Source organism: Jaculus jaculus, chromosome 11 (genome assembly GCF_020740685.1).
Source record: "Jaculus jaculus isolate mJacJac1 chromosome 11, mJacJac1.mat.Y.cur, whole genome shotgun sequence".
Lineage (NCBI taxonomy): Eukaryota > Metazoa > Chordata > Mammalia > Rodentia > Dipodidae > Jaculus > Jaculus jaculus.
Window position 1 is genome coordinate 57,097,497 of NC_059112.1, and position 27,797 is coordinate 57,125,293.

Below are 27,797 nucleotides of genomic sequence, written 5' to 3' on the forward strand. Positions count from 1 at the left end.
ACTCACAGTGATCCTCCTACCTCTGCCTCCTGAGTGCTGGGATTAAAGGCGTGCACCACCACGCCCAGCTCCTACTTAATCTTTTAAACTAACTTTGCTTCATACTAATTGGTCCTGAAATTCAAGATGCTGGCTGCATATGAGTGGAGTTCCTCAAGCTACACAGCCTGTCATGAGGAGCTGCATCTCCTGTTGCCCGGGCAGAGCTGTCTCCCGAGGTTGTGGATAGGGCTGCTTAGCACTGTCAACTTGGGGTGTGTTGGTTTTAACTCATCCCCTGAGGCCACTGTTCTCCAGGTGTAGATGTGCAAGAGTGGTGCAGAGAGGCCCTGGTCTATGCATAGGGCAAGCTGGGGTGGAGAAGAGGCCCTGAGATCATAGCCCTGGGGAGAGGACATGAAAAGTTGGAAGGGGGGGGGCGCCGGACAAAAGCTTGCTCAGTGGTAGTTTGAGTGGACAAGTGAAGGTGGATAAGCAGCACGCAGTAGGAGGACAGAGGGAGAAGTGGGAGCCAGAGACAGCCCAGACGCTCCGCAGGAAGTGAACGCGTGATGCGCTGGGTTTGGAGACAGCAGCTCATGCAAGTACGCGCTCCATGAACCCGGTGCCTCAACTCGCAGTAGAAGCTGGGGTGCGCGTGACCGTGCGGGATACAGGCCACGGGCCAGGAGGGGGCGCGTGGGTCCCGGGCTTCTCCGCACCGCAGGGGCTGGGCGCCTTCTCCGGAGCTTCACGGACCTGGTTTCGAAGGCTGGTAGAGGCCATCATTCCCAAAAGGGAATGGGTCTTTCACAAACGTTGGCCCTGTTGGGACTCGAGATTGAAGCCACTGGCAGGGTCCCCAAGGCCAGTAGCTGTGTGTGTGGTCATTGGGGAGCACTGGGCACCGAGGCCAAGCGACCCCGCCTCGTCCCGCGGCAGAGGGGCTCTGCCAAGCCTCCTAACTCGGACGGTGCCTGGGGAGCAGGAGAGAGCAGATGCTGGGTTCAGAGAGGCTAGCCCGCGGAGGGGCAGCCGGCTAGGTGTCCATCACCCATGGACCTGGGACGCCCTGATGTCCTCAGGTGGTCAGATCTGGACGATGCCAGTCATAGCTACACGCCCTCTTCTAGGCTACTTCCAGTCGGCGTGCGCTCCGGAGACTCCTGGGCGCAGGGCCGGTGGCCTCACCGCAGCCCTGCAGCTACGCCCGGCGGCGTCAAGCTGCTGGCTGCAGTTGTCAGGCGGATACCAGGAGCTCGCGGTCCGGGTGTTTCCATGGCGACGACGATGTGGGGGGGGGGGTCCCGGGTGAGGCTGGAGCGCATGCGCCGGAGGCGGTGCGTCTTCTTAAGTCGCCCGCGCTGCTGGTCGCGCGGTTCTCTGAACCGCGGTAAGGGTGGAGTGGGGTACTCTCTAGAGCCGGGGTAGGGATAGGGGTGCGGGTGGGGTGGGGGTGGGGATTGGGTTCAAGAGCCGATGGGGTGGTGGGACCCGGGGGTGGGGCGTGTCTGTGGGTCAAGGTCTAGGGATGGGCGGGCCTGGGATTGGCGTTCTGAATGCACCTGCCGAGAGGTCGCAGCCCGTGAGGCGGCGCCACTGACCGCTGGCTCACTGCAGGGCGGCCCGGGCTCCCCTCCTCGGCCATGGCCTTCCAGTCGGCGTGTCGGTCTCTGCTTTCGCCGCCGTCTTTGCTGCCGCTGCTGCTGCTGAGCCTGGCGCTGCTGGGCACCCGCGCCGAGCCCGCCGCCGGGAGCGCAGTCCCCGCGCAGAGTAGGTTCCCGCCACAAGGGGCGTGCGGGAGGGCCCCCGCGCTTTTGTTCATCCTCAGCCTCTGGGGTGGGAGACAGAGGGTGGGGTAAGGGCACCTGGCAGGGTTCTGGGTTGGAACCCCAGCTAGGACAGGGTGCAGCCTCTTTCCAGAATGACGCTGACGTGCATTCTCGCAGGCCGCCCGTGCGTGGACTGTCACGCGTTTGAGTTCATGCAGCGCGCCCTGCAGGACCTGAGGAAGACAGCCTACAGCCTAGACGCTCGGGTAAGTGCCCACGGTCCGGAGGACCTCGATGTCGCTGGGAAGAAATGTAGAGCAACCATCCTAAGAACTAGCTTGCACCCCAATCTATGGCGCGGCCTTTTCTCAGGTTGCACTTATCCCAGGATGTCTCTACCCGGGTCTCACCTATGGAAACATCTCCATGGCTACCAGCGTACAGTGTCTAACCCCTACCAAGGCCTCACGGGGAGGAAGAGAAAACTGAGGGGAGGGTGTGGCATGTGAGGAGTGGGAAGTTAGATTGAGACAGCGATCTGAAGGGATATGTGTGTACACTGCATGAACGTGTGACAGCCTCCACACTGGCAGCCTACCCGGTCGCCGGTCAGTATCATCCCCGCGGAGGCTACACCCTGCTCCAGTCGTGTTCTAACCAGATGCACACCCAAAATCCCTCCCTCCCTCTTCCACCCAAGAGCCTATGGGCTTCCTGATAAATTTCGGCTGAGTGAACTTGGATCCTTCAAGCACAGTCAGTGTAGTTTCCAGAAGGAAGTAGAAAAGGATGACCACACCTGGACTCATCCCTTTCTGGACAGCATGAAAGGACACTCTCCCACAAACCTCGACTGTTCCCCCCAAATGAGCAGACTCCACCATTGGCGATTAAAGGGTGGGGCTAAGTAGTGGGTGTGAGTTTTTAAAATGGCTGGCATGCAGGTGGGTATGAGCAGGATTCTTGCCAATGGGAGCCACTCTACAGGGGTGAAGGAGAGGAGGTATGTAGAGCAGCTGAAGGGAAAGGGGAGGAGGTCTGTCAGTCTTTGGATCCCGAGGCTGCTTAGGTGAGAGTGGTGAAACGGAACTGGAGGCCCTGAGGATGTGGTCAGTAGGGGCTGTGCCCCACTCTCATGGCTTTGGTTGCTTTGCAGACTGAAACTCTCCTGCTGCAGGCAGAACGCCGGGCCCTGTGTGCCTGCTGGCCAGCTCTACGCTGAAGACCCTTGGCCAGTGCTGTTCCTTGTGAATAAACGCCTGTCAGCATACTCGTGTCCTGTCTTCCTCCTCTGGCCACCAGAGGCCATGTTGTCACCAATTGTCCCTGGCTGGACTTCTCTGTGGGCTCAATTTTCCCCAGCTGTCTCAGGTGGGAGGACACCTTGGCACCAGTGCTGGGGTGGGCATGGGTATTCAACCTCACACATGGCCCTACAGGCACTGGCATTGGCACTGCAGTTAATCAGCCTGCTTTGGACCTTGCATTGGCCTGCCCTCATTTGAGGAATCTTGAAACAAGTTTGACTCCTCAGAGTCCCTATGGGAGATGTACCAGGGCTGGGCCTCCTGAGCTTTGCAACACTAAAGTGGGCATGGCTCCCTGGAGGCTGAGCTATGGGATCCCTAGCCTAGGGCTGCTCGGAGAGGGAGCACACTCCAGCATTGGGCTAGTGTTCCTTTCAGGGAGGGAGGGCCAAGATGGCCCCTACATTTTCAGTTCTGCCTGCTGGTTTCATCTGCAGCTTCTGAGCTTGGTTCGTGGGCAATAGGGACTTCTGGAGGGGGGGGTGGGTTGGTGGGCCGCTCTCACCTCTGCACACCTGTGTGGCTCAAACTGTAGCAGATGAACTCCAGGGAAGCAATAACTGCTCCTCTCCTTTATTTGTCCCTAAGTTTTGGAAGTGAAATTAAAGCTTTTTACCATAGTAAAGCATGTTCATACATTGTTGGAAACACACCCAGGGACACAGCAGGGCTAAGACTGAAGTGGCTGCCCTCAGCCCAAGTAGGACATTTAGCCTGTCTGGAACTTTGGTTTCCTGGTTGGTGCTGCCTTAGTACAATGCTGGACACCTGTGCTGTTGTCTCAGCTGGGTCTATGTCTGCTGCCTGGAGGAGGCTGAGTTTTTAGTTTATAAGACCCTGTCTCTGGGCCATCCTCTGGTGTTTTTTCTTTTTCTTTTTTCTTTCTTTCTTTTTTTTTTTTTTTTGAGGTAGGGTCTCAACTCTAGTCCAGGCTGACCTGGAATTCACTATGTAGGCTCAGGGTGGCCTTGAATTCATGGTAACTCATGGTGATCCACCTACTTCTGCCTCCCGAGTGTCGGGATTAAAGGCATGTGCCACCACGTGTAGCGGTGTTTTTTTATTTATGTTTTTTTCGAGGTAGGGTCTTACTGTGGTACAGACTGACCTGGAATTCACTATGTAGTCTCAGGGTAGCCTCAAACTCATGGCAGTCCTCCTTCCTCTACCTCCCGAGTCCTGGGATTAAAGGCATGCGCCACCTCACTCGGCTCCTCTGGTGTTTTTGTTGCCCTTGCTGTTGGATGTCCTTGCTCGGTGCTTCTGTCTTCTGACCACTGATCTCTCCTAGAAGGATGGGCAGCACCTGGCCTATAGTCTGCAAAGAGCATCACAGGTAGTAGGGATACTGAAGTCTCCCTAGTCAGCTCACACCATGGAAGGGAGTCAGCATTAGATGTCCATAGCAAGAATGCCCACAAAGAATGAAAACAGGCCCAAGGAAAGATTTGAGACCATGGCAGGCCTAGGGCCTCTGCTGGCCCTCAAGCCTGGGCACAGTCAGGGTGTGGTACAGAGTGACCAGGTCCTATCCTAGGCTCTATAGTCTGAGCCAAGGAGGTGGGGTTGTGTTTATGTCCCATTGGTTGGCCTCAGTCATAGGGCTATTCCTAGCAGCAAGGAAATTAAGGAATGTAACCTTGCTGTAGGTATGGGTGTCAGATTTGACAAGTCAAATACAGGAGTGGACACTTTTTTTTAGTATTCTACACACAATATTTGGGATGTACTTATACTATAACTTATTCATTGTTTACCCAGAATTCAAGATTAACTAGATGTCCTGTTATCCACTTGCCATAGTAAAACTGGCTTGTTACTTAAAAGATGGGGACAATTAAAGAGCATGTTGCAGGATTCTCCCTGGAGATGCTTTATGTGATGAAGTAGGGGTCCGACAAGGGTAAGGAGGCTGGTGGGCGTGTTCTTTCCCATTTGGCAAGGAGCTGGGGTGGGTGGGAGACATGGAAGAAGCTGGGTCCATGAAACTTCTTGGAGTCTTTGGGGTTCTGGTTGAACAGAGTGCTTCTGGCTGCTGCTGGAGACTGGACTCCTTATGAGGACAGAATAGGCCCATTAGGTTACTGCACTGCATCTATCAGAGGTGAAGGAGAATGGCCAGGGCTGGGCAGGTGGCCACAGTGGAATGGAAAGCAGTTGGATTTCAGAATTGTTTGAAAATAGAGCCAGCAGGACTTCAGTGGGGGTAGGTCAGTGTGGTAGTTTGAATAGATGGCCCCCAATATATTCAGTTCTTTGTTGTTTGTAGTTTGCATGTGCAGCTACCTGGCTGGAGGCAGTGTCACTGGGTGGATCTTAAGGTGTGGTGGTTTCAGATTTTAATCTAACAATATGCAAAGTGTGCCTAGCTGGAGTTCCTGAAGTGTGCTGTGCTGTGTGGCTTTTGGTTTTTGGCTTGTGCTTCGCTTCTCTCTGCTTGGTCCCGTGAAAGCAGGCCAGCTTCTTCTGCCATTATGGAACTTCAATAAATCCCTTCCTCCATAACTGTGCTTGGTCTGGAAGTTCATCTCAGTGAACCTGAAGCTGTCTGCTACAGTCAATGAGACCCAGGAAGCCACTAGACTGTACACCTGGACAGAGTACTGGCCAAATGTGCCTGAGTGTGGATGGGAAATTTAAGCTGGTAGGGCAGGGAGGTGAGGTGAAAGGAAAGAACAGTCACAAGAGAAGAAGAGAACTGAGGAATGTCCTGGATGGTGGGACAAGGGCTATGGGAGAAGGAAGGGGATTAGGGTACAACATGATGCTGAAGAGCAAACTTGGGCAACTGGTGACCTTGACCAAAGATAGGATCAGTTGAAGTGATGAAGGCCTGACTTGGATTTCCTGGGAGGAGCAGATATGGAGGGAATCAGACTAGACACCTGGCAAGGAGTTTAGACTTCCAATTTGGTCAAGGTCATTGGCATTCTTGCTGTCCCATTAAATAGAGCATCTTGTGCTGGGTGTGGTGGTGCACGCCTTTAATCCCAGCACTCAGGAGGCAGAGGTAGGAGGATCAATGTGAGTTCGAGGACACCCTGAGACTACATAGTGAATTCCAGGTCAGCCTGGGCTACAGCAAGACCCTACCTTGAAAAGCCAACAACACCAACAACAAAAATAGAGCATCTTGTGAGAACTGCAAATATACCTTTGCATGGTTAAGCAGGATCTGGGCAAGTATTTTCTTTCTGGGATACTTTTTATTTTCCTGGACGTAGTGTTTGCATTACTTTCTCCTCATTGCCTGCCTTTTCTTTACTTATTTGCAAGGGGGGGGGGAGGGAGGGACAAAGAGAGAAAGAGAAAATGGGCAGGTCAGAGCCTCCAGCCTCACAAATGAGCTCTAAACATATGGGCCATGTTGTGCAACTGGCTTTACATGGGTACTGGGGAATCGAACTCAGGTTGTTAGGCTTTGAAGACAAATGTCTTAACTGCTAAGCCATCTCTCCAGTCCTTTAACCATCAAGTCATAGCTTTGGTCACTGCACACTTCAGCTAGACCTTGCTGTCCTGTTTCCAGCTAGCTGTGCAGCCCTCCTGCTGACTGTCCACCTTTCACTGTTCTTGGTGCAAAGCCATGTCCTCTTGACCCTGCTGCAGATGTTTGAGTAGCCCTGTAGGAAAGTGTGTGGGAAGGAAACTTTCTGAGTTGGTTGGTCTGAAATAATCTGCTGGTACATTCTGTTCAGAATTTGACCCTCCTGCCTTAGGGCCTTTGCATGTGCCATGTGGTCCCCTCTTCAGTAAACTACCCTTTGGCCTGCATGACCTGCCTCACTATTCAGCCTCTTATCCCTTCTTTCTTTCCTTTTTTTTCCTTTCTTTTCTCTACCCTCCCTTTCCCTACCCCCTCCCTCCCTCCCTCTCTCTCTCTTTCTTTCCTCCTCTCCTCCTCTTCTTCCTCATCCTCCTTTCTTCCTCTTCAAGGTACGGTCTCACTCTATCCCAGGCTGACCTGAATTAACTATGTAGTTTCAGGCTGCCTCAGACTCATGGAAATCCTCCTACCTGTGCCTCCCAAGTGCTGGGATTAAGAGCATGCGCCACCACGCTCAGCCCCTTCTCTTCCTCCTCCTCCTCTCCTTTTGTAGGGTTTGTCCCTAAGGAATATTAGACTGTTTCTCTTTTTAGAACTAATTTCCTCACCCAAGTCAGTGACTGGGTGAAACTTTGGTCAGGGCCCAGCTCAGGCTGGGGTTGGTGTAGAGAAAGGAGGATGTGTGCTGGGGAAGGAATGTCCCTCAGAAGATATTCTTCACCACTGCAGTGCCGCCTTGTGCTGTAGCAGGTGGTGCACAGGAGACATGGCCCTTCTTCTGTGAGGTGTAGCTCTGGGGAGACTTTTCTGGGGAGCACAGGCCCCAAAGATGTGTCTTGAGCCCCTTTTCATTCTGGGGGCCAGGAAGGCTAAGTTTTTGAGTCTGGTCCCTAAACCTGAGGAAATTATTGCTCTCACCCTTCCCGTGTGTGTGTGTGTGTGTGTGTGTGTGTGTGTGTGTGTGTGTGCACGTGGCATCTAGTTAACAGCAAATTGGGTCCGTTTTCTTCTCTGTTCTTTGAGTCTTCTGGTCTTTGGGTTCTACTTTGGGTCCAAAAGACTTTCCCCTCCATCCCCCGCGGGCCTGTCCCTACTGATTCCATGGTCATTTCCCCAAACCTCCTTGGTTGCAGGTCTTCGAAGATCACCGCCCATTTCCTCCATTCCCAGCTCCTGGCTCTTCCTCCTTCACAGACCCTGGGGAGGCCATGCCTAGTGGGGACAAACCTCTTCCCCCAACACCCTTAGAGGATACTCTAGGGGTGGAGGGCTGCCTTGCTAAGGAATCACCCCTTTGTTGTTATGTCCTCCTTTAACCTGAGTGTACAGGTGATGCGACTCAGGTCGCACGCCTCACTTTGACCTCTGAAATGTGGGCGAGATCTGGGAGCCTCAAAATGTGGCAGGTGCTTCCAAGAAGCGACCGTCTGGGGACCACGGGGCGAGGTCTAGAGGAAACTGTCGATAGAGGAGTGCGCAGAACTTCGTAGGGTCAGCTGGGGAAGCTGTGATCCTAGCTTTGGGAGGGTGGTCCAGACTGGGTTTCTTCCTCAGTCTGGGTTTTCTGGTCTGTAAAGTGCTACCTGATGCCACCTGGGGCTGATCTGAGATCTGCCGGCAGAGGGCGCCCCAAGCCAGAGAGGAGGCTCAGAAGGGCAGTTAACCACCCCTTGCCAGCTCAGCTCCTACACCACCTAGAGACTTTATGTCTTGAAGACCTTCGAGTGGCTTCTTGTCGCTGGGGCCCACTCCCGGACCCCCTCCGCACTCCCAGACACTTCTAGTGCTCTCCGCCAAGGATACCGGGGGCACACGGTTACAGGGATATGAGGTGTTGAGGGGGCTGTCAGGCCAGCTGGAGGACGGGATCTCTGCGGAAGAGAGGGACACTAAGGTTTTTGGGTCTGACGGCTCAGGACATCAAAGAAGCAGCTCAGGGTGAGGTGGGGAGGAGCCAGAAAGCTCACGTTGCTCTCATGCATCAAAGCCCCTTGACACACAAGCTTGAGGTATGGGAGTCAGGAGTGGACTTGGCCTCTTCCTGACTCGGAGCGGTCAGGAGCCCTACAGATGGTTTTCCCTAAGGCACAGTGCTCTGCCTTTCCTGCCCGCACCGCTTACATATTGGCATTGCAGACCACTCGGCCAACCCCAGGACCCAGGAGTAGCTGCTATGGCTGATTAGGGGCCTCAGAGTGCTCAGGCACCAAGAGTGAGTCCCTTGGAAATTTCTGGGGATTTGGCCTTACTGTCCTGAAAGGTCATAACCGAGACATGTCCTTGTGTCTTGGAAACATCCAGCGGGAAGTCCTTATGGCCTGTCCCACTTCTTCCCTACACTGGAGACCCGGGACTGTGATTATCCACACTCCACTTGCAGGCCAGGTCCCTCTCCGGCTTCTAGGTGACCTTAGCCGCTCTGCTGGCTCCCCATTCCAAAAGCAGACTGAGAATCCTCAGGCCTCTTTCGCGCCCTTGCACATATGGGGCATTCCACTTTGGATTGTTCTTCGGTGTGACCAGTGAAAGGGCGCAGAACCTCAGGGTGCTGAGTATGTGGTGGTCTGCAACTGATCGTCTAGCCTGCTGCAGGTCTGCAGGTCTTGCTCCTACTCTCCTGGACCAAGAGGACGCGCGGGGCTCATAGACAAGTCCCTCTGCACCTGCACCGAGGCCCCGGGGCGCATGCGCAGGCCGCGGAGGGCGGGAGCCGGCGGGGAGGGGTCCTGCTGGGATCCCGTGTAGGACTAGGTTGGTGGTGCAACGCCGCGTCGCCGCGTCGGGAGGTGCCGGCATCGTACTGCGCTTCGGCGGCGTCCCCACTCCTCCAGCCCTTACGGGGCAGGCCGTGGGCTCCCAGGGTCGACGGCCAAAGGGCAGCGTGACGCCTCTTAGGATCTGCGCTGGACGCCACATTCAGACAAAGGGGTGGGAGATGGAGATGCTTCAGTGACTGCTGCCACAGAGGAGAACGCGCGCTGCGGACAAGGCGGCCGGAGCTGATCAGCGGTGGTGCGGATGCGCAGGGGCGGGGTGGGAGGCATCCGTCACGCGCTGCTGGTTGGGAGGGCCTCGAGCTCCTCGGAGCGTCCCTGGGGTCCGGAATTCCGGCCCGGCCTCGCTCGCCCGCAACCACTGGCCGGGCTCGCTTGGTCGCGACCTCGCCACCCCAGCCTTGGCGAGTTCCCGTGGGCCGCCCTCCGCGCAGCGCCCTAGTGTGCCATCGGGCGGCCGCGGAGGCGGTGTCTGCTCCCACCCTCGAGATCACATGGTGACCCTCGGCAGCCAATGCAGTGGACGCTAGGACCCTGCGGGACCCCGGGCGCCGCGACTGCACCGGCGCCGCCGCATTATAAATACTTCTCCAAAATGCGGCGCAGCTCCCTGCGCGCGCCCCGGCCGCCCGCCGCCTCCGCCCCGCGCCCCTGAGCCGCCTCTGCCGCCGCCGCCGCCGCCGCCGCTGCTGCGGGTCCGAGGGCGCCGCGCCCTTGCCCTGGGCCCGGGCTCTGCCCGCCGCCGCCGGCCAGCGTCCCTGTGCTACGCCGCCCGGCCGGGTGCATGCATTGTGGGCCTCCCGACATGGTCTGCGAGACGAAGATCGTGGCCGCGGAGGACCATGAGGCACTGCCGGGGGCCAAGAAGGACGTGCTGCTCACCGCCGCCGGCGGCATGTGGCCCCCGCTGCCAGCCGCGCCCCCGCCCGCACCTGGTCCCCAGCCCCGCGACGGCACCGGGGGCGCAGGACCGCCGGCAGGGCGCGGCGTTTGCATTCGCGAATTCCGCGCAGCCGAGCAGGAGGCGGCGCGCCGCATCTTCTACGACGGCATCTTGGAGCGCATCCCCAACACGGCCTTCCGCGGCCTGCGGCAGCACCCGCGCACACAGCTGCTGTACGCTCTGCTGGCTGGTCAGTGCGCGCCGGGGGCGGGGGGCGGCGGGGCCAGACCGGGTCGCACTCGGGCCTGCGGCAGTTCCACGCGGGGCAGTGGACACCTTTGAGGACGGTTGCCGGAGGCTCCTCCCTTCGCTTCCTTAGTGGGTCCCATGGCAGACCCTCATTTCGGAGCCTCGGCGGGGCTTATCAGAATCTGTGTTGCCGTCCCTGCCCGGGACCAGCCCGGGAGGAAACCCACCCGCATTGGCGCGCGCGCCTGGTTTCTGCAGCGGCCAGGCGGAGGTGGCCCCGCGGCGCGGTGTCCCGGGCTCCTGGCCAAGGTGCCTGGCCCTGGCGTGGGAACGGACTCTGGCTGAGGGCAGGGGCTGTGGGCGGGGAAGGATCGGGTGCCCATCCAGTCCCCGACGCCCGTCCTCTTTGTCGCCTCTCCCGAACATCCTGGGTGGGGGAAGTGTGACAGGGCAGGTAGCACCGCTGCCGCGGCCCTGCGCCGGGCGCGGTAACTATATATAATCGGCGGGCGGGGGAGGCCGCCTTGCGGCTCAAGTGCTAATTTATGAGGGGAAGAAAGCCAGCTCCGCGGGGCGCCAGGGAGGCTGTTCGCTGAAGCTCGGGCCACAAGGACACCTAGTGCTGTCTTGATGTAGCCCATTATTAGGGCAGGGTTGTTGTCCCATTCTACAGACGAGGAATTTGAGGCGACTTTCCCAAGGTCACCCAGAGGCAACTTTTGCCCCTGGCCATCTGCCTCTCATCAGCCACAGCCGAAATGCGAAATGCTGCTAGAAGCAGTGAAGCTTGCCGCCCTGTACCTGTCCTCATGGACCCAGAGGCTGCCCAAGGAAGGCTCGGTCTGGGCCTTTTTGTACCCCTAGCACGGGATGGCCTTCATTCCTGGTTGTGCAGCTCTCTGGTATCTCTGTCCATCCCCTTGGTGAGCTCTGTCCAGCACTTTGGCTTTGCACCAGACATGGAATGGGCAAAGGTCTTGAATAGAGCCCCTTTGGCAGCAGGGGTCACCAAGGACTGGTGGGTACTGGCCTGGCCCCAACTGTGTTGTGGACATTCATTTTAGGTTGTGTGACATTTGTAAAAGGTAGCAGGTCTTTATGGTAGAGTCTGGAAATAGGGAAGAACAGAGAGGGGCAGTGGTGGTGACTACTGCTGCACAGAAAGGAGTATCCTGGCTGGGTGCATATAAAGCACCCAATGACCAAAGTCGCTTGGACCCCAGGTGCTGTGAGGCCTTTCTTATGTTCAGACTGGCCGAATGCCCCTTCCCTGCACTTGGCAGCTCACCTGTGCCCCCTTGCCTACAGCATTTTGTTTTGCTGTGACCCGATCACTGCTGCTGACGTGCCTGGTGCCGGCAGGGCTGCTGGCGCTGCGCTACTACTACAGCCGCAAGGTGATCCTGGCCTACCTGGAGTGCGCGCTGCACACGGACATGGCTGACATTGAGCAGTACTACATGAAGCCACCTGGTGAGTAGTGTGGCTCTTCAGCTCCACCAATCACATCCCACTTCTCCTACTGGCATAAGTAGGTCTGGGCTGGGGGATCCTGATGATCTGAGCCTTCTGACTGAGATCTGGAACACCAGTGGGCTGAGGGGTTGATACAACTGGATACTCTCTGGGTTGCCTAGCTCCACTGCTCCCTCTGTTGGACACTTTCTCCTGTCATACCTTTCTGGATCCTGAGCCAGCCCAAGGTACCTTGGGTAGGGAAGCCAATGTAGTAGTGGAGGGAGGATGCTTCAGGCCTAGAAGAGTGAAAAGGGGTCCTGGCCTTATCCTTGGTCACTTCTTCTGGCCTGGACCCTGGGCCACAGGCCATTGGGTGAACCACACGGCTTTATCCCAGCCCCAAAGGGCTTCTATGAAGTGTGGGGCTGGGTCCCTAGTCTTTAGGATCTAGAAGGCTAGTTTCTATCCTCTGTGCTGTCCCTGAAGTAGGTTGGGTCTTGAGAACCAGAGGACAGAGGAGCCACTGTGGTCCTGTGAGGTTTGAGGAAGTGAGGATGAGGCCTGAGCATGGGGAGCTAAGTCTGTGCCAGGGAGGGGCAGCTGCTCTAGCACTGACAACTATAGTTGCCAGTTCTGCCCAGTTGCTCAACCCTGTGTCTCAATCCCCTACCAGCTGGCCTTGGGGCCTACTATTCTCCTTGATCCTTCCCCAAATCTAAATGCAGCCTCCTGGGGCCCTCATTTTGCATTTCTCTGCTCAGGAGGAGAAGGGGACAAAGGGCAAGAAGGGGGATTAGATAGGTGGTGCAGATGTAGCTAGAGGTCCCTGCTGTGGCTTTGCCCACTCTGAGTGGTAGCTTTTCCAGGGGCATGGGAAGGGATGTCTTCTGGGTCTTTAGGACCCCACAAGGGCAGAGGCTAGACAAGCAGCTAACAAGATTTGTGTGGATTTGTAGAAACTGCTCATGCAAATGGGGAAACCAAGTCTTGGGGAGGGATATTGTGCTCCCAAGACCACTCAGTGCTAGAGACTGTTCTGACTTCTGCTCTGCCTTATGTGGGTAAGTGGGGGTAGGCCAGAACAACTTGACAGTGGTCACTTGGTGAGAAGACTGGCCCATGGGCTATCTTTGGAGTGGGGAGAGGCCTGGAGACTGGGGGTGAGGGACCTTCATGGGTTGGCAAAAGCTCATCCTGGGCTGCTGCTTTGTTCACTATACTGTTAGAGGGTGGGCAGGCAGGGGCTCCTTGGTTCCCCTCAGCCACAGGGCTCAGGGTTTGTACTGAAGGAGCTGGGAGTTCCTCTTCCCAGAGCCCAGGAGAAATGGAGGTGGGAGTATTACCCACCACATGGTAGGGAAAAGTGCAGACTTTTGGGAAGTTCGGCCCCTTGAAGGAGGCTGGAGTGGGTTGGGTCCAAGGAGACCCAAGTACCCACAGCCAGAGGCTTCTTTGATTGACCTGTTCCTGTGTGCTAAAACTCCTTGGTCTTTGGAGAGTTCAGAGGTTTCTGAGTATACTTTTGACCTTTGACCACCAGAGATGGTAGGGTTCCCTGTGGTCCATGATGTGCAGAACTCCCCCTCTCTATTCAGCCTCCATATTCCCTCCTTGTTCCCCTCCTGTCGGTGGTAGACTGGGATTGACTATGTCATGGGTAGGGACACCTGGCCCGACTATTAAGTTTGTTATCCAGTCAAGACTGGGTCAGTGGAGCTTTGGGTTACCTGTGGCCATCGCTGTGGTTCTACACTGGGATTTATGAAGCATTCTTCTGGGTTCCCTCTCATCTCTGTCCCTGCAAGGATCCTGGAAGTGTGGCAGGGCTGGGCTTGGAATTCAGAGCAGAACTTGTTCTGAAGGCATTAGCTGTGGCCTTTCAGGTGTTGAGTTCATGAGGGCAGGGCCTGCTCTGCTAAGGTCTGCTTAGCTCCTAGTTATGGATCATGGATTCAAACCTCCAACCACTGCCCTGGCCAAAACAGTATAGCCTTGGGTGGGATCAGGCTATAACATACCCCTGGAGTTCTTGGTCCAAGGAGTCTGTATTAGGCAGCTTATCTGCTTGTCCTGAATCATAGCCTTTCCTGGTGTTCTGGAGAACTGGGAGGTGGGCCAGGGGTGCTGGTAGGTTGGGCATCATTGTGACATCCTGACTTGGAATCTGGCTGGAGTGGGCAGTTCTGAGGTCTCCTTGGCTTTCCTTGACAAACAACCCTGACTGTCTATCCTTCACAGGCTCCTGCTTCTGGGTGGCTGTGCTGGATGGCAACGTGGTGGGCATTGTGGCTGCACGGGCCCATGAGGAAGACAACACGGTGGAGCTGCTCCGCATGTCCGTGGACTCACGCTTCCGTGGCAAGGGCATTGCCAAGGCCCTTGGCCGCAAGGTGTTGGAGTTCGCTGTGGTGCACAACTACTCTGCAGTGGTACTGGGCACCACCGCTGTCAAGGTGGCTGCCCACAAGCTTTATGAGTCACTAGGTTTCAGACACATGGGCGCGAGTGACCACTACGTATTGCCTGGCATGACCCTCTCGCTGGCTGAGCGCCTCTTCTTCCAGGTCCGCTATCACCGCTACCGCCTGCAGCTACGTGAAGAGTGACCGCCACCATCTGCCCACTGCCCCATCTGCCCTTGTCACCTGTGCCCGCCTGCCCCTGCCTGGCGCGGCCCTGCTTTCCAGCTCACCTTGGCGTTTGTGTTGGGTTTTCCTTTTGCAGCATCATGCTGGTTCCTCACTTGGCTGGTTCTGGGGGTTGTAGGGTATGGCTCATGCAGCTGCAACATGTTGGTGGGGTGGATTATCCACAGCCCCAGCCCTTGCTCTCCCCAGCCTATCAGGGTAGCTCACCATGCCTTGAAGAGTGGCACTGTGGAGCACCTGGACTATCCACAAAGCTGCCCAGCCTGTCTCCATCAGGAAAGGTCTCTCCTCACCCACCAAGCACAGAATATCTGCAACAAAGTCCCTCAAGGAGCAGACCCCTGGCCCTCACCCAGGCTAAGGCTCAGCCATTGGTCCCTGGAAGTGTGTGCCTGCTGGGCTGGCCAGCCACTGCCCCATGGGAGGCTAAGCTGGTCCCAGGCCTTGCTTTGCTCTGTGCATGCTGAGGATGTGGCCTTGTTGCAGCATGCTGCATGCCACAGGCCCTGCCCCACTTTCCTGCCCAGCCTGGACTCCAGTACTGAGCTGGTGAGCTCCCCTGTCCCAGCCTGAGCTAGCCTCTGGAGGGCTTGCCCACTTCATCCTGTCTGCTCTCTGGGGTCTGGACTGCCCCCACCTGGCTCCATCCGGTCCTGCTTTGCTTTGATATCATCTCACCCCTCCCTCTGGTCCCCAACTTCCCTGCTAGGGCCTTGCTGTCTTGGCTGGTTACCTGGGTGTGGTTCCCATAGCAACCTGCTGCACAGTGTGGTGGTGCTGGTGGGGGTCTATGGGCAAGCACGTACCCCCGCCTGCTCAATCAGGTGGCCTAACTCAGGCACCTGAGGCCGTCTTGCCTCATGCTGTTTATGGGGTCTGCCCTGTGAATCTTACTAGCCCAGGCTGTTGCCGGCAATGCCCAGCCACAGCTTCTCCTAGCTTGAAACCAACCCATTTTCTAATAAGTTACTTAGACAGAATAGCACTCTGCATGACTTTAATTCCTGGGACAAAATGGTAGTTTGAGCCTTCAAACACACATCTGTGTGGTGCTAGCATATGCACTGTCTCTGGCCCCGTTTGATGTGGGTGGGTGGCCGGGTGGGTTAGGAGGTTTGAGTTTGGAGTCTGGAAGGAGACCCTCATGTAGTGTAATTTTTCCTGCAAAAGTACAATCCTGGTTTGTGAGGCCTCAGGCTGCTGCTTGAGCTTCTGTGTGCAGGATGGAAGGGACTAGGAGTCCCAAAGCCTCAGAGGATGAGTGGGGCACTACCCTGGGAGCAGGAGCTGGTGTTGGGGGTGAGTCCTGCTATCCTGCCATGGTTGCTCAGCGGGGCCTGCTGTACTTCTGGCCACTCCTCCATGTCCTACTTGGGGCCTGGTCTGGGTGGTGGTGGATAGGAAGAGGAAGACAATGGCAGGCAGTGGCTACATGGCTTGCTGAGCCTGGCTTTGGTGCAGGGTCATAAAGGCCCACCCAGACTCCTCTGTGTGGGGCTTGAGGGGATGGGGAAGCTACTGGGGCAAGGAGCAGGCCATGGGATCTAGGCCTCCGACACTAAGGCCATGTTCTGAAAAAGGCGCTTTTGAATGAGTGAATTGGAAGAACAAGACCAGCTTCCCAAGGGGCCTTTGTCCTGTTAGCAATTGAGGCATTTGCAGAACACTGTACAGACCCCCCGCTTTCCCCTGTACATTCCTCCCTGGTGGCACCCGGTCCCCGCTTGGGGATGGGAGTTTTGTAGACTGTACAGAAATTGGCACCCTATTTTCTTGCAGCTCTCAGATTTTGTTAATCTGGATTATACAGACAGACGTAAAGTGTTTTAGCAAAATGGAAAACAAACAGTTGTGCCTTTTTCCTCTTTCTGTTTGGCTTGGTCTCGGCTTGGGTCTGGGTTAGTTGCTGTGGGAAATAGGGGTTACTGGTGGGTCTGGGGCCTGAGGGGCAGGAGGCAGAGTGGATCCAAATGGGAGCCAGATCTGGTTGGGTGGGCAGCTCTGGATACTTGGGCTTCTCTGACCTTGTGCCTTTGGATCCTGCAGTCTTAAGGGTTGGGGTGTGTCACAGGGCACTAAGGCTACCATGACCAGTGGTCTTGGGGACCCAGAGGGCACCCATGTCTCCTTAATACTGACCTGGGGAGACTCATGGAAGACCTCCATTCTGGACCTGGGGCAGGGTGTGGCCATCATGATCTGCCTGAGGATCTCTTCCTGCTGCATGGTCCCAGCAGGCAAAGTGAAGCTTGCAGCACTCTTGACCATTCATTGTCTCCCTTGTTGCTGCCAAGACTTGGTAGAGATGTCAGAAGCGGGTGGTAGGGTAGGCTCAAGTTGCTCCAGGAAGAACCCTTACCAGGTCAGTGTTTAGGCCCCAGTGGTGGGGCCTGGAGGCCACAGGGGAAAAATCTGTCTCCCTGGGCACTGCTGGGCCTGACCCCACCTGCCTCATCCAGCCTGCATGCTAACTGCACATGTGCACTGACATAAATTTTATGTTTGATGTTTTTTTTCTACCTCTGTGGAGGCCCTCCTGGGCCTGGTGGCCATGGGTCTGTGGGTAGCTCCCTGAGATTGCCTGCCATCGCCCCTCCCTTGGGTGGCCAGCACCTGTACTCTGGGCCTGTCAAGCCCCAGGCCAGTCATACTCAGGGCCCAGGGCTTCTAGGGGTCCTATTTGTTTGGAAGCCTGTTTTTGGAGTGGGGGTGGTGGAAAAAGGTAGAGTGTTCTAGAGTGTCAGCATTAGATGGACATGCAGCATAGACTGGGTACATCTGCTGAGCTGTCATCTGGTAGCTCCCACTACCCAGGTATGTCTGCACATGCTAGTTAGTCCCTCAAGGTATGAGGCCAAATTGGCCTACATGTGCTGAGGCTGCATGTTCTCTGGTCCCCTGAAGTGGGAAGGTACACCTCTGAGTGTAGAGAGGTGAAGCACCAGTGGCCATAGCAGCATCTTAACTGTTCTGCTGTGACCTGCATGTCTGGCCTTACTTCCTGCTGGCTCTGCCCTGGGGCTGGTCAGCACCTGAGGGATGGGGCCAACTTGGCCAAGGCAGACCTAGGGCAGGACTCCCTAATAGAAGAGGCTGGAAGAACACAGGCTCAAGGAGACAGGGTCAGAGATACCCTGAGGTGAGCTTCTGGGCTATAAGCTAGTGTCTGGGAATCTCTGGGCCACAGGGGCCTGGCTTGCCTCTGTCCATCCCACCTACCTCTGCCAGCCCCAGGTGGCCCCACACTCATACTTTCCCTGAGCTGGCTTCCAGGGCTGTGCCTATGGCCAGAGGCCTGGGATATGGATTCCCAGATGGGCAGGGGCTATGAAGCATTAACAGGGCCACCTTCCTGGTAGTGTCTGAGGAGTTCCTTGACAGTTGACCAGAGTCAAGGGTCTGCTGCCTCTCCTCATCCATGATGAGTGCTGCTGCTAGTCTGTTGCTGTCTGGGGACTCAGTCATTCTGTAGTTGTGGTTCTGGCTCCTGGCTCTTGCCAGTTTTGGGGCTGAGTTGGGGGCATACCCTGGGCTGTTCTGCTGTTTGGTGCTGCCATCACCGGGCTTCCAACAGGGGCAGTGTCCATGGAAGATGGGCAGTGATTGCCTGGGCCTGAGTGGAGAATGAGCCCCTACTTACCATTGTTGGACGTATTTTTTTAATAGCAATAATTAGCCATTTTAAAGAGGTGTACCTGTGTATGTGTACATGCCTGTCTATATGCATGATCATGTGCATATGTGTGCAAATGTGAGCACCTGTGTGAGTATATATGTAGGAGTATGTGTGGTTTTATGTGAGCATATGTGAGCACATGCCATATGTGACCATGTCTGCATGTGACTGCACATGCAATCATGTTCATGTTGCATGTGTATGTGTGAACATTTACGTGCATATGTGTGCATCCATGTGAGTTTGTGTGCTTGTGTGCACATGTATGTTTGTGTATGTGCACATGTGTAGCAGAGGGGAGGGCTCCAGTGGAAAGAGTCTCCTCCTGTGGGAGGCCCTTTGTGGTGAGCAGGGTCCTGTGGTCGCCCCTTCTGTGCCCTGCCCACCTCCATATGAATGTAGCACAACCCCCACAGGCTAGCTGAGCCTCTGTTGGTCCATCTCCCCCCTCGAGGAGCTGGAGGTCCCTCAGATGGACACAGGCTAGGTTTGGTCAGGGTGTGATATGTGGTAGGTCTCACTGTTGTGGTTTGTTCCAGAAGCTGTACTGTGAGCCCATGATGGGGTGGGGGTGTTCTGAGACCCCAGGATGTGCCAAAATAGCCCGTAGGGCCAGGCGACAAGCCGATTTCCCAAGGAGACAGGCTGGGGACCCAAGTGGGTGTGTGCCCCTGCCTGCATGGCCCCCTATGCTGCTGGTTTGTTTTTTTTTTTTTTTCAATAAAACCAGAGTTGAAGGAACCTGGCTCCCACTATCTGGGCTGTTTCTGTCTGTGTTTGGCTGAGCTTGATGCTAGAAGTAGAAGCTATGAGCCATGGTGGCCATGTGAGGCTCTGGGCCCTGAGCCTAGTTTCCCAAGGCATTATCTGGGTTCCTCCCTGGCCTGGTGTGAGTGGGAACTTTGCAGCTCTGCATACTTCCATGGGTGGTGAGTGCAGAGGTAGGAACTGGGCTGTGGGGTGGCTGGGTTGTGGGGTGGGGGAATATGATGAGGGTTGGCTCAGGCTCAGCAACCTGAAGGTTCAGCTCCTGACACAGCTTAGACTACTTTGGTGGGGACCACAGGCCACCTGGCCCCACTGGTCTGGCAAGATTGAGGTCTGCATGTCTATAAGACCAAGACCCTAGGCTTGTGGGTGCTGGGCCCCTGAGGAACTTCACCTTTCTGAGCCTGTGGGCCCTGCTAGGTAGGATCACATTCTGGATTCTCTTGGTCCCCATGGTGCTGGTAGTACTTGTGTGGATGGCTCTACCACAAGCTGTGGTCTTTGCTGCTCAGCTGTCTGCCCACCTGCATGAACCTCTGGAATGCTGTGACACTTGCATTATGGCAGGAGGATCAGTACTGACCAGATTAGGAGTTGAACAGCATGAGGTGGGAACAGGGCTGGGTAAGAAGAACTGGGGTGGACATGGGTAGCAAGATGCGTGTGGACAGATATCAGGGACAGTGGGTAGACACAGACCCCTGCCATGCCAGACTTTGTTGGCAGAGGGATCCTGGGAGGTTGGAGGAGTCCTAAAATGCAGACCCTGAACCCAGACCCTTGGATAGCTTTTCATGGGGTTTCCTCTCTTCTTCCTTTCTCCAGGAGCTAGGATGAATCTGACCCTTGCACAGACATTCCTTCCACAAGGCATGGCATGGTCAGGGACTGCTCCCAGTAGGCTGTCTCTGCCAGGGCTCAGGTAACAGGGCAAAGCCTATCTCTGAGACCTCAGGTGAAACTCGCAGGATACTCGCAGGGTTCTGAGACCTGGCAGCCTTTATCTTAACCTTCATGGAATTCAGCTTTCTTGCTGAGTGGTCCAGGCTGGCCTCTGTCTGTCATGGGCAAGAACAGGGTCTGACTGGATGTCCATCAAAAGTAGGGGTGGGGGCTTGAGAGATGGCTTAGTAGATAAGGCATTTACCTGTAAAACCTAAGGACCCAGGTTTGACTCCCCAGATGCACAAGGCGACACATGAGCATAAGGTGATGCATGCATCTGGAGTTCAGTTCAGTTGCAGTGGCTAAGGCCTTGGTGTGCCAATTCTCTCAAAAAAAAAAAAAAATAAATAAAATAAATAAATAAAAACAAAAGGTAGGGTTGGGTTGGGGCCACCCCAGATTTGAGGCACTCTGCCTCTGGCTGAGCTAAAGTATGTGTGTATGCATGTGCACACACGTGTATACCATCCACAGGAAGAATCCACTCAGACAAGTATGAGAATGGCTTCATATAGGTCATTTACTCCAGGGGATGATCCAGCAGTCCCAGCCATACAGGGTTAATATGGCCTGCACTGGCCCTGAAGCCCATATAAAGTGCTGGCTGGTGACCTTGGAGAAGGCTGCACAATGGGCTGGTGAAAACCAACTCTCTCCCACTGTTGCCTGGGGCTACAGAAAAAATGAAGGCAAAAAATGCCCTTGCTGGGGGTGGGTGCTGATGGGAGCCTAGTGTAGGTTGGGCTGTTGCTGGGAGATTTGAAGTGGCTCAGGCTGAGTTTGGGGCCTCCTGCAGTGGGGCCAGGTCTCCCCATGAGGGGCCAGCACTCAAATTCACCTTTAAGGGGACCTGTGGGAGACAGTCAGGGGTTAGCCTCAGACCAGGACCAGCTGAGTCCAGCTACCTCCTGGGCCCACATGCCGGTAGGTGGGGCAACAGTACACAGATGAATATAGCCACACACAAAGGCATACACATCACACACACATTTCCCTGGGACAGGTTCACACTGCATGGACCTGCTCTGGTGGACTTCCCACCTACCAACCTCAGTCAGTGAGCAGGTCTGAAGGGATTCTTTGGTGGGTGAGGTGTACCTGTGCTTACTCTCTGGGTCCTGTCCCTGGAGGTCACTGGCTAGAGAGGTGGCAGGGGCTCCTCTAAAAGTGGGCTCCAAGTGGGTCCTTGCCCAAGGCCCAAGAGAACAGCAGGGAAGCGGCTGTTCCCCAACTGTAACCTCTTGTTTTCCATGACCCCCTGCCTTGTGAAGAATTCTTGCTGGCAGTTGAAACGCAGCTTCCAGGAACCCCAACCTCTACTCTTCTGCCTGCCATAGGCACAGGCTGTGTAGACTACTCCGGACTGGTTGGTCAAAGTGCATGGGTTGCTGAGACCCTACAAGCTACCACCTGTTCAGGAGTTTGCAGTGCCATGATATTTAGCCAGTAGCAGGTGGGCCTGTGTTTGGACATCTCTGGGGTGTGCCTGAGGTAGGCAATGCACCGATGCCTACACCCTCAAGTGCCTCAGGGAAGGGGTCTGGCCAGAGGCTGGTGGGAGCAGCAGCAGACACCCATCGTGGTGGCTTCTTACCATGTGGCAGCTAAGTCACTGAGCAGGAAAGGGGCTCCTAAGTGGGGCGGGGTGTGTTGAAGGGTAGGCAGGACAGCAGTTTTGGTTCACAGGCCTGGGAGTCTGCCCTCTGTCCTTAAACATTCTGTTCACTCTAAGATGACTCTGGCTGCAAGTGCCAAAGCAGTGAGGCTGGGAAGGGTGTGTACCTCACCTGCAGCTGCAACTCCAGGGTCTGTACCTGCTGCAAAGACTCCATGATCCCCCTAACAAGAGCTAGAACAGAAAAACAGCTGTTTGAAGGCTGCCTGGACACAGACCTGGTCAGGCTACTGGCTTCCAGGGCCCAGATGTCTAGGAGGACTGGAGAAGCTTGAGGCCCAGTCCTGCCTTGGGTTCCCAAGCTACGTGTGTCCTGAGACCACAAGGTGACCATTGATCATGGAGAGTCTCCCTCTCTTTATACAATGCCACAGCTGGTTCAGCGCCCACTGGCAATATTTGTGGTCCTGAATGCTGCTTTAAGGAAACTAAGCTCTTCCTGCTCCCCACAAGACTGCACTGGCCCTTTTCTCCACTTCAGCTCTCCCTAGTAGAGGAGGGCCAGGTGTGTGGGCAGGTGTCATGCCCATATCTCCAGGCATGACCACAGCTTCTGGGGCTAGGAGGAGGTGCCAGGTCCCCCTGCCTGGCATGAGTTGTCTGGATATAGGAGGCTACCATCCCTGATGCTTTTGGATGAAATCTGATGTGGCTGTCACGTCTGTGAGGGCAGCTCCATGGCACCGACAATGGAGCCCATCTTGGAAGACCGTCCTTCCAGACTGCCCATGTCAAGACAGAAGCTCAGCATGGACATGAATGAGGAAGTGTCATGGTGGCACTGGAGCACTAGGCATCCATTTGCTCTTTTCAGGTCCCCAGAATAAACTGGCACCTCTGCCAGATGAGAGGAACCTTAAGGGATAGACGGGGTACGGTGCAAGGAGGCCAACCTCCCCCTGACTGTGGGAGTCCACCCATCCCACTGTACTGTAGTCCCTTGAGCTCACCTGCAAATTCAGAGACCTGAGTGTCTTCCACTTCGAATAAAAGCTCATCATGAATTTGGGCAACCAACCTGGAAAGGGAGAGAGTCACTTGGGGAAGGGGTGGATATCTCCACATGAGGGCCTGGGCTTGTTCCTGAAAATTTCCTGGAAAGTGTTTTGTTGTACAATGTTTGATAGGATGTGGCTCTGTGGGGAGTGGGCATGGCCCAGACTGGATGTTTCTGTCTGGGGTCAACTCCATCACCAGCACAGCTCCAAGGAGAAGGAGCCAGAAGAGGAGAAAGCGCCAGGAGATATGACTGGTGAGCTATCTACACCTAAACTAGGCTGAGCAGTTGACATTCTTAGAAGCCTGACAGGATGGAGATAGAGCTCCTGGAGGAGGATGAAGGCCCTGAGGCAAGTTAGGAGAGTTACAGGCCTCCCCTAAGAAAAGAGAGATGTACAGTTTGGATGGAGTACCCTTCCTCAGCTTGGCGGGAGGTGATGAGACATTTAAAAAATTTTGCTTTGGAAATCAGATATTTAACAGATCTGGAAAACACCAAAATTCAAAAATACAAACTCTCATCCACTATGGGACATTGTACATGACTCAGCAAGGATGGGACATGTACTTTTTCCTGATGATAGGTGCTGGCACAGAGGCCAGACAACCTGGGCACTAGGCCACAGCTCTTGCTGAACTCAACTCCATGGCATGCTACAGGCCGACCTTCCACAGCAGCCTTGTGTAGCTCCCAAGCTCTTTCTGGCATAGTAGTAGAAATACCAGGAAGCCGGGGGTCAGTATGTGCATTTGCTGGGCAGGGGTGTCAGGCAGAGCTTACAGAGTGAACAAGGGGGAGATGGCAGCTGTAAATGTGTACAAGACAAGAGACGGAGTGATAGGGACATCTGAACACTCAGCTCATAGACTTGTTTTGTCACACAGAACATGCACTAGCTTGCTGTGAACCCTCAAATTCTTTGGAGGGTGAGGTCCAGGCAGTCATGTTCCCAGTCAGACAATTCCTCAGAATCCTCATGGGAGTGTGGCTCCTAGACCTAGTGCCAGTCCCTCTGGGGGGTGGGCGGGTAGACAAGGGTGGCTGACTTTGCACACTCAGGGTGGGAGTGTGTGGTATAGGTGACTCACTGTATGGCCTACAGCCCACTGGGAAGGGCAGGGCGTAGCAAGGGGCCCTCAAGTCCTTTTCCTGTGTGGCCTGAGCACTGTCTCCTGGATGCAACTTTGAAGGGCAATGATCACTGGCTGGAGGATAGAGCAACCTTTCAAAATGTTTATGCAAGAGGGCCCATGCTCGCATTTGATAGTAGGGACCTAGGGTGGCCTGTCCCTTATGTCTTCCTTTCTCTTGTGACTCTTGTTTTTGGGTAGGGTGTGTCCTCAGCATATAGCATTTCCTATGCTCATTAAGGATAGGTGTCTATTTTCCAACTTCCAGGAAGAGTCTCTATTTTTTTATTTTTTTGAGGTAGGGTCTTGCTGTAGACCTGGAATTTGGTCTCAGGCTGGCCTTGAACTTATGGCAATCCTCCTACCTTTGCCTCCTAAGTGCTGTGATTAAAGACATGCTCCACCATGCCAGGCCCAGGAAGACTCTTATAGGGCTGCTTTGGCCATGTAATAGATGTTCATTTGACCATTATTATCTTTTTTTGCCTGGAGGGTGTGGATGGTCAGAGCAGCTAGTCCATCATGGCACCAAGGGGAAAAGGGCCTGAGTTTCTAAGACAAAGCCAGCAACCACTGTGCCCTGGACTTTTTAGAATAAGAAAAACATTCACCTTTTGGAGTCCAAGCTGCTGTAGCTGGACCATGTTACTAGAGGCTGAGTGTAGGTCCTAAATGTTGTGCCTGCAGAAGACATCCTGCTGGGCTTGGATCCATGACAGTGCAGCAGAAACCCTGTGTTTTCCCTCTAGTTTCTGGGTATCAGCATTGCCCTTCCAGAAGTCAGACTGTAGTATGGAGTAGGCTGTAGCATCTGCATGTGTTCTCTTAAACTGACATCAAGGTGGCTGCAAGGTCTTAGTTCCCATGCGTCTCATTTTTCAAAAGGACAGAAATCTCAGAAGAGGTACTCTTTCCAGATTTAGCAGAAACACTTTCATACTTCTTGAAATCACACCGTGAAATATGAGCTGCTGGTGTGGCAGGACCTAAGAATAGTGTGACTTATTAGTCACTCACACCTCAATCTCACAGCCACATAGACAGCACCACACTTCTCACTGGAGGTTCTGACACAGGAACAAGCAGGGGCAGCAGAGGAGTGTAGACCACCCAGGCTTCTAGGAAGGGAGCTGATTGCCAAAGTGACTTCTGGTCTCTGTTCCAGGAAGGATACAGACATACTGTGCTTGGTTCTGGTTGGGCCTGATTAGGGCAGACAGATCCTGGCCTCTTTGTGAGAATATTTCAGAAGGGCTTCATCTGGCACCCCCTCCTGAGGGGCACCCCAGAGCTGTGTTAAACCTCCTTGTGGGTTCATCCTGGAAGTACAGTTGTGTGGTGACCCTCAAACCCATCTCCCAGAGGCACAGGGTAGTAGACCCCGCAATGCTGGTTGGGAACTCACTCTTGCTGGGATCTGCATGAACTTTTAACTCACATGATGCTTGTTGCCTCAGCTTCTCCTTTTCTGCACTTACTGCCTATACTCATCACAGAGGCCCCAAGCCTTCACATACAAGCTTCTTTTAGCAGTTCCATACACAACAAGGGAGGCAATATGCTAGTCTTATACTAAGGCAGATAGATGTAGGGCCAGTGTGTTTTCATCATCTGCAATCTGGAACAGCATTGCAGGCTGTGCATGGTCTGCATGAGGTAGAATTCACCTATAGAACTGTGGAAGAGGGCAGGATGTACAGATTTCAGGAATCATAGGACACCTGAGGAAAGCTCTTGGGGGGGGGCTTATGTGTGCATGGACATGTGTTGGGCAGACAGCAATGAGGAAAGAAACCAGGAGGGGTCTGCTCCTGCCTCTTGGTCACCCTGGGGAAGTGGCCCATAGGGCTTGAAGTTGGGGACAATCTCCTGCTTCTGGCTCAATGGGGCACTAACTCACTTACAATGAACACTCTCGTGAAGAGCTCTAGAAATCACCCAACAACAGGCACAAGGTCAAAATGAACAATGAAGTACTTGAACAAGTAAAGGAGATTTTAAAAGAAAGACAGGGAAAATGCCATGCCTTGAGCATGTAAAGTAATACTATAGGCCAAGAGAACAGTGAGTTGGGTGGGGAAGAGTGACTGCAGGCTTGAAGGCTGCCATATCCCAAAGACAGGGACCCTGGAAGGGTAGGTGCTATAGCACACAGGATTTCAGTTTATGATCTAGGAAAGCTCCCTCCTCTCTCTTCCCTCTAGGGGTAGAAGTGCTAAGCTGGTATGTAGAGAGACCCTCTGGACCCCTCAGGGTGGGAGAGAGAAATATACATAGCTAGGATGAACAAGAGTCTTCTGGTGTCTGACATGATCACCTCTGTGAAGGGCTGTAGGGATTCGTGGGCAAGAGTTAGTGCTATGGATCTTGGGATCCTCCATGAAAAAAGCAACTGTCCAGGTGGCCACTTACAGCTAACACCAGGGCCTTCCTGACCAGAGGAGGTGGCTAGGCTGAGAGCTCCTTGCCACCCCAAAACTCAGGGCATGCTTCCTAGAGAAGTGATCAAGGCAGGACAGATATGGGAGAGCTGTGGCTGGGGTGGCCTGGTTCTGAGGAAAGGGTTGCAGCAGTAGGAGTGGGTGGGCAGTGGGGCAGTGTACATTCCCAATCCTGAAGCAGAGCTGTAGGTCACCTGTCTTGGGGGTGGGCAGCCAGAAGTTATGTTCCACAGGCTGTGCATCCATTGCAGGCCCCCAGGAAAGCCCAAGGCATAGCATTCCTGCCTACAGTCTCCTGTGCCTGACCTGGTGAAGGCCAGTTGTTACTGGTACACTTACTTGTCAGAACAAGTTTCAGACCCAGGCAGGTTGTGTGCCCACTGGGTCTCAGACTCAGTGGAAGCCCTTTTATTCACGGTGAGTGAGCTGCCAGCACTGAGATTCCACAGCTGGGAGTGGGCTGAGTTGAGCCTCCCGTACAGAACAGTCCCCAACCCCCATGAAATCTGGGCAAAGGTAGGGCCCAAGCAGACCAATTGTCTCCACTAACCTGGCTGTCAGAGTGGGGGAAGTGGCCACTGCAGCAAAGATGCGGATCATGGCCATTTTACAGAGGTCTGCAGCTGAGCCTGTGGAACAAAGGATTCTATTTCAGGGTGAGAGGTGTGTGGCACACAGTGCCTGAGCTGCTGTCATAGCACATGTGACATCTCCTGACTGGTAAATGGCTAAGGAGTTTTATAACTCCACTAGCTGCTACTTTCTTCTCAGTACCATATGGGATGTAGATGCCTCACTGTGGAGTCCTAATTCCAGCGAAGCACTCAGGGTGTAATGGAAACCTCAGCCCTTGTGCCAAGTAACCTATCTCTGTTGCTGGCTCTGGTGTTTGGGACTTGGTTTCCACTTGTGCATAAAGGGACAGCATGGTTTCTGTGATTCTTAGGAAGATTTTTTTTTTTTTTTTTTTTTTGTGAGACAGGATCTGTCTATGTACCTAGGCTAGCCTAAAACTTGTGGCAATCCTCCTGTCTAAGAGCTGGGATTAAAGGTATGTATCATGTATCACTGTATCTGGTCAAGATATCTTAATAATAAAGGTGACCTTGTAGCTTTCAAGTGCTGGGACTAAAGACATGTGCATTTTTATTTATGATTTTTTCCCTGTTTTTTTTCTTCTTCTCCTTCTCCTCATCCCCCATCCCCCTTTTTAGAGGTAGTCTCACTCTAGCTCAGACTGACCTGGAATTCACTACGTAGCCTCACGGTAGCCTCAAACTCATGGCAATCCTCCCAAGTGCCACCATGCCCATGTCTTATTTTTTCCCTTTAAAAAAAAATATTTTATTCGGGTTGGAGTGATGGCTTAGTGGTTATAAGGCACTTGCCTGCGAAGCCTAAGAACCCAGGTTCAATTCTCCAGGTACCATGTTAGCTAGATGCACATTGTGGCACATGTGTCTGGAGTTTGTTTGTACTGGCTAGAGGCCCTCTGTCCCTCTGTCCCTCTGTATCTAATAAATAAATAAATAAAATGATAAAAAG

General features: G+C 54.4%; 3 protein-coding genes across 3 annotated transcripts in view; 2 read left to right on the forward strand and 1 right to left on the reverse strand.

Moving 5' to 3' along the window:
• Positions 1-1,316: 1,316 nt before the first annotated feature.
• On the forward strand, positions 1,317-3,021 carry C11H4orf48 (chromosome 11 C4orf48 homolog). Its single transcript, XM_004656128.2, has 4 exons — positions 1,317-1,372; positions 1,600-1,752; positions 1,929-2,017; positions 2,908-3,021. Exons 2-4 carry the CDS (start codon positions 1,626-1,628, stop codon positions 2,971-2,973), a joined length of 282 nt encoding a protein of 93 aa, XP_004656185.1. The 5' UTR covers positions 1,317-1,372; positions 1,600-1,625; the 3' UTR covers positions 2,974-3,021.
• Positions 3,022-10,132: 7,111 nt separating this feature from the next.
• Positions 10,133-16,477, forward strand: Nat8l (N-acetyltransferase 8 like). The gene is made up of 3 exons (XM_004656023.2): positions 10,133-10,512; positions 11,820-11,984; positions 14,208-16,477. The coding sequence occupies exons 1-3, from the start codon at positions 10,164-10,166 to the stop codon at positions 14,573-14,575; spliced, it is 882 nt and encodes a 293-aa protein (XP_004656080.1). The 5' UTR covers positions 10,133-10,163; the 3' UTR covers positions 14,576-16,477.
• A 4,039-nt stretch (positions 16,478-20,516) lies between these two features.
• Positions 20,517-27,797, reverse strand: part of Poln (DNA polymerase nu) — a 286,447-nt gene continuing 279,166 nt past the window's right edge. The window contains exons 21-24 of the mRNA XM_045130272.1: positions 26,803-26,881; positions 22,632-22,699; positions 21,794-21,855; positions 20,517-20,856 (exon numbers count right to left, since the gene is read on the reverse strand). Coding sequence (XP_044986207.1) covers positions 20,776-20,856; positions 21,794-21,855; positions 22,632-22,699; positions 26,803-26,881 — 290 coding nt within the window. The 3' untranslated portion in view covers positions 20,517-20,775. The remainder of the gene's footprint in view (positions 20,857-21,793; positions 21,856-22,631; positions 22,700-26,802; positions 26,882-27,797) is intronic.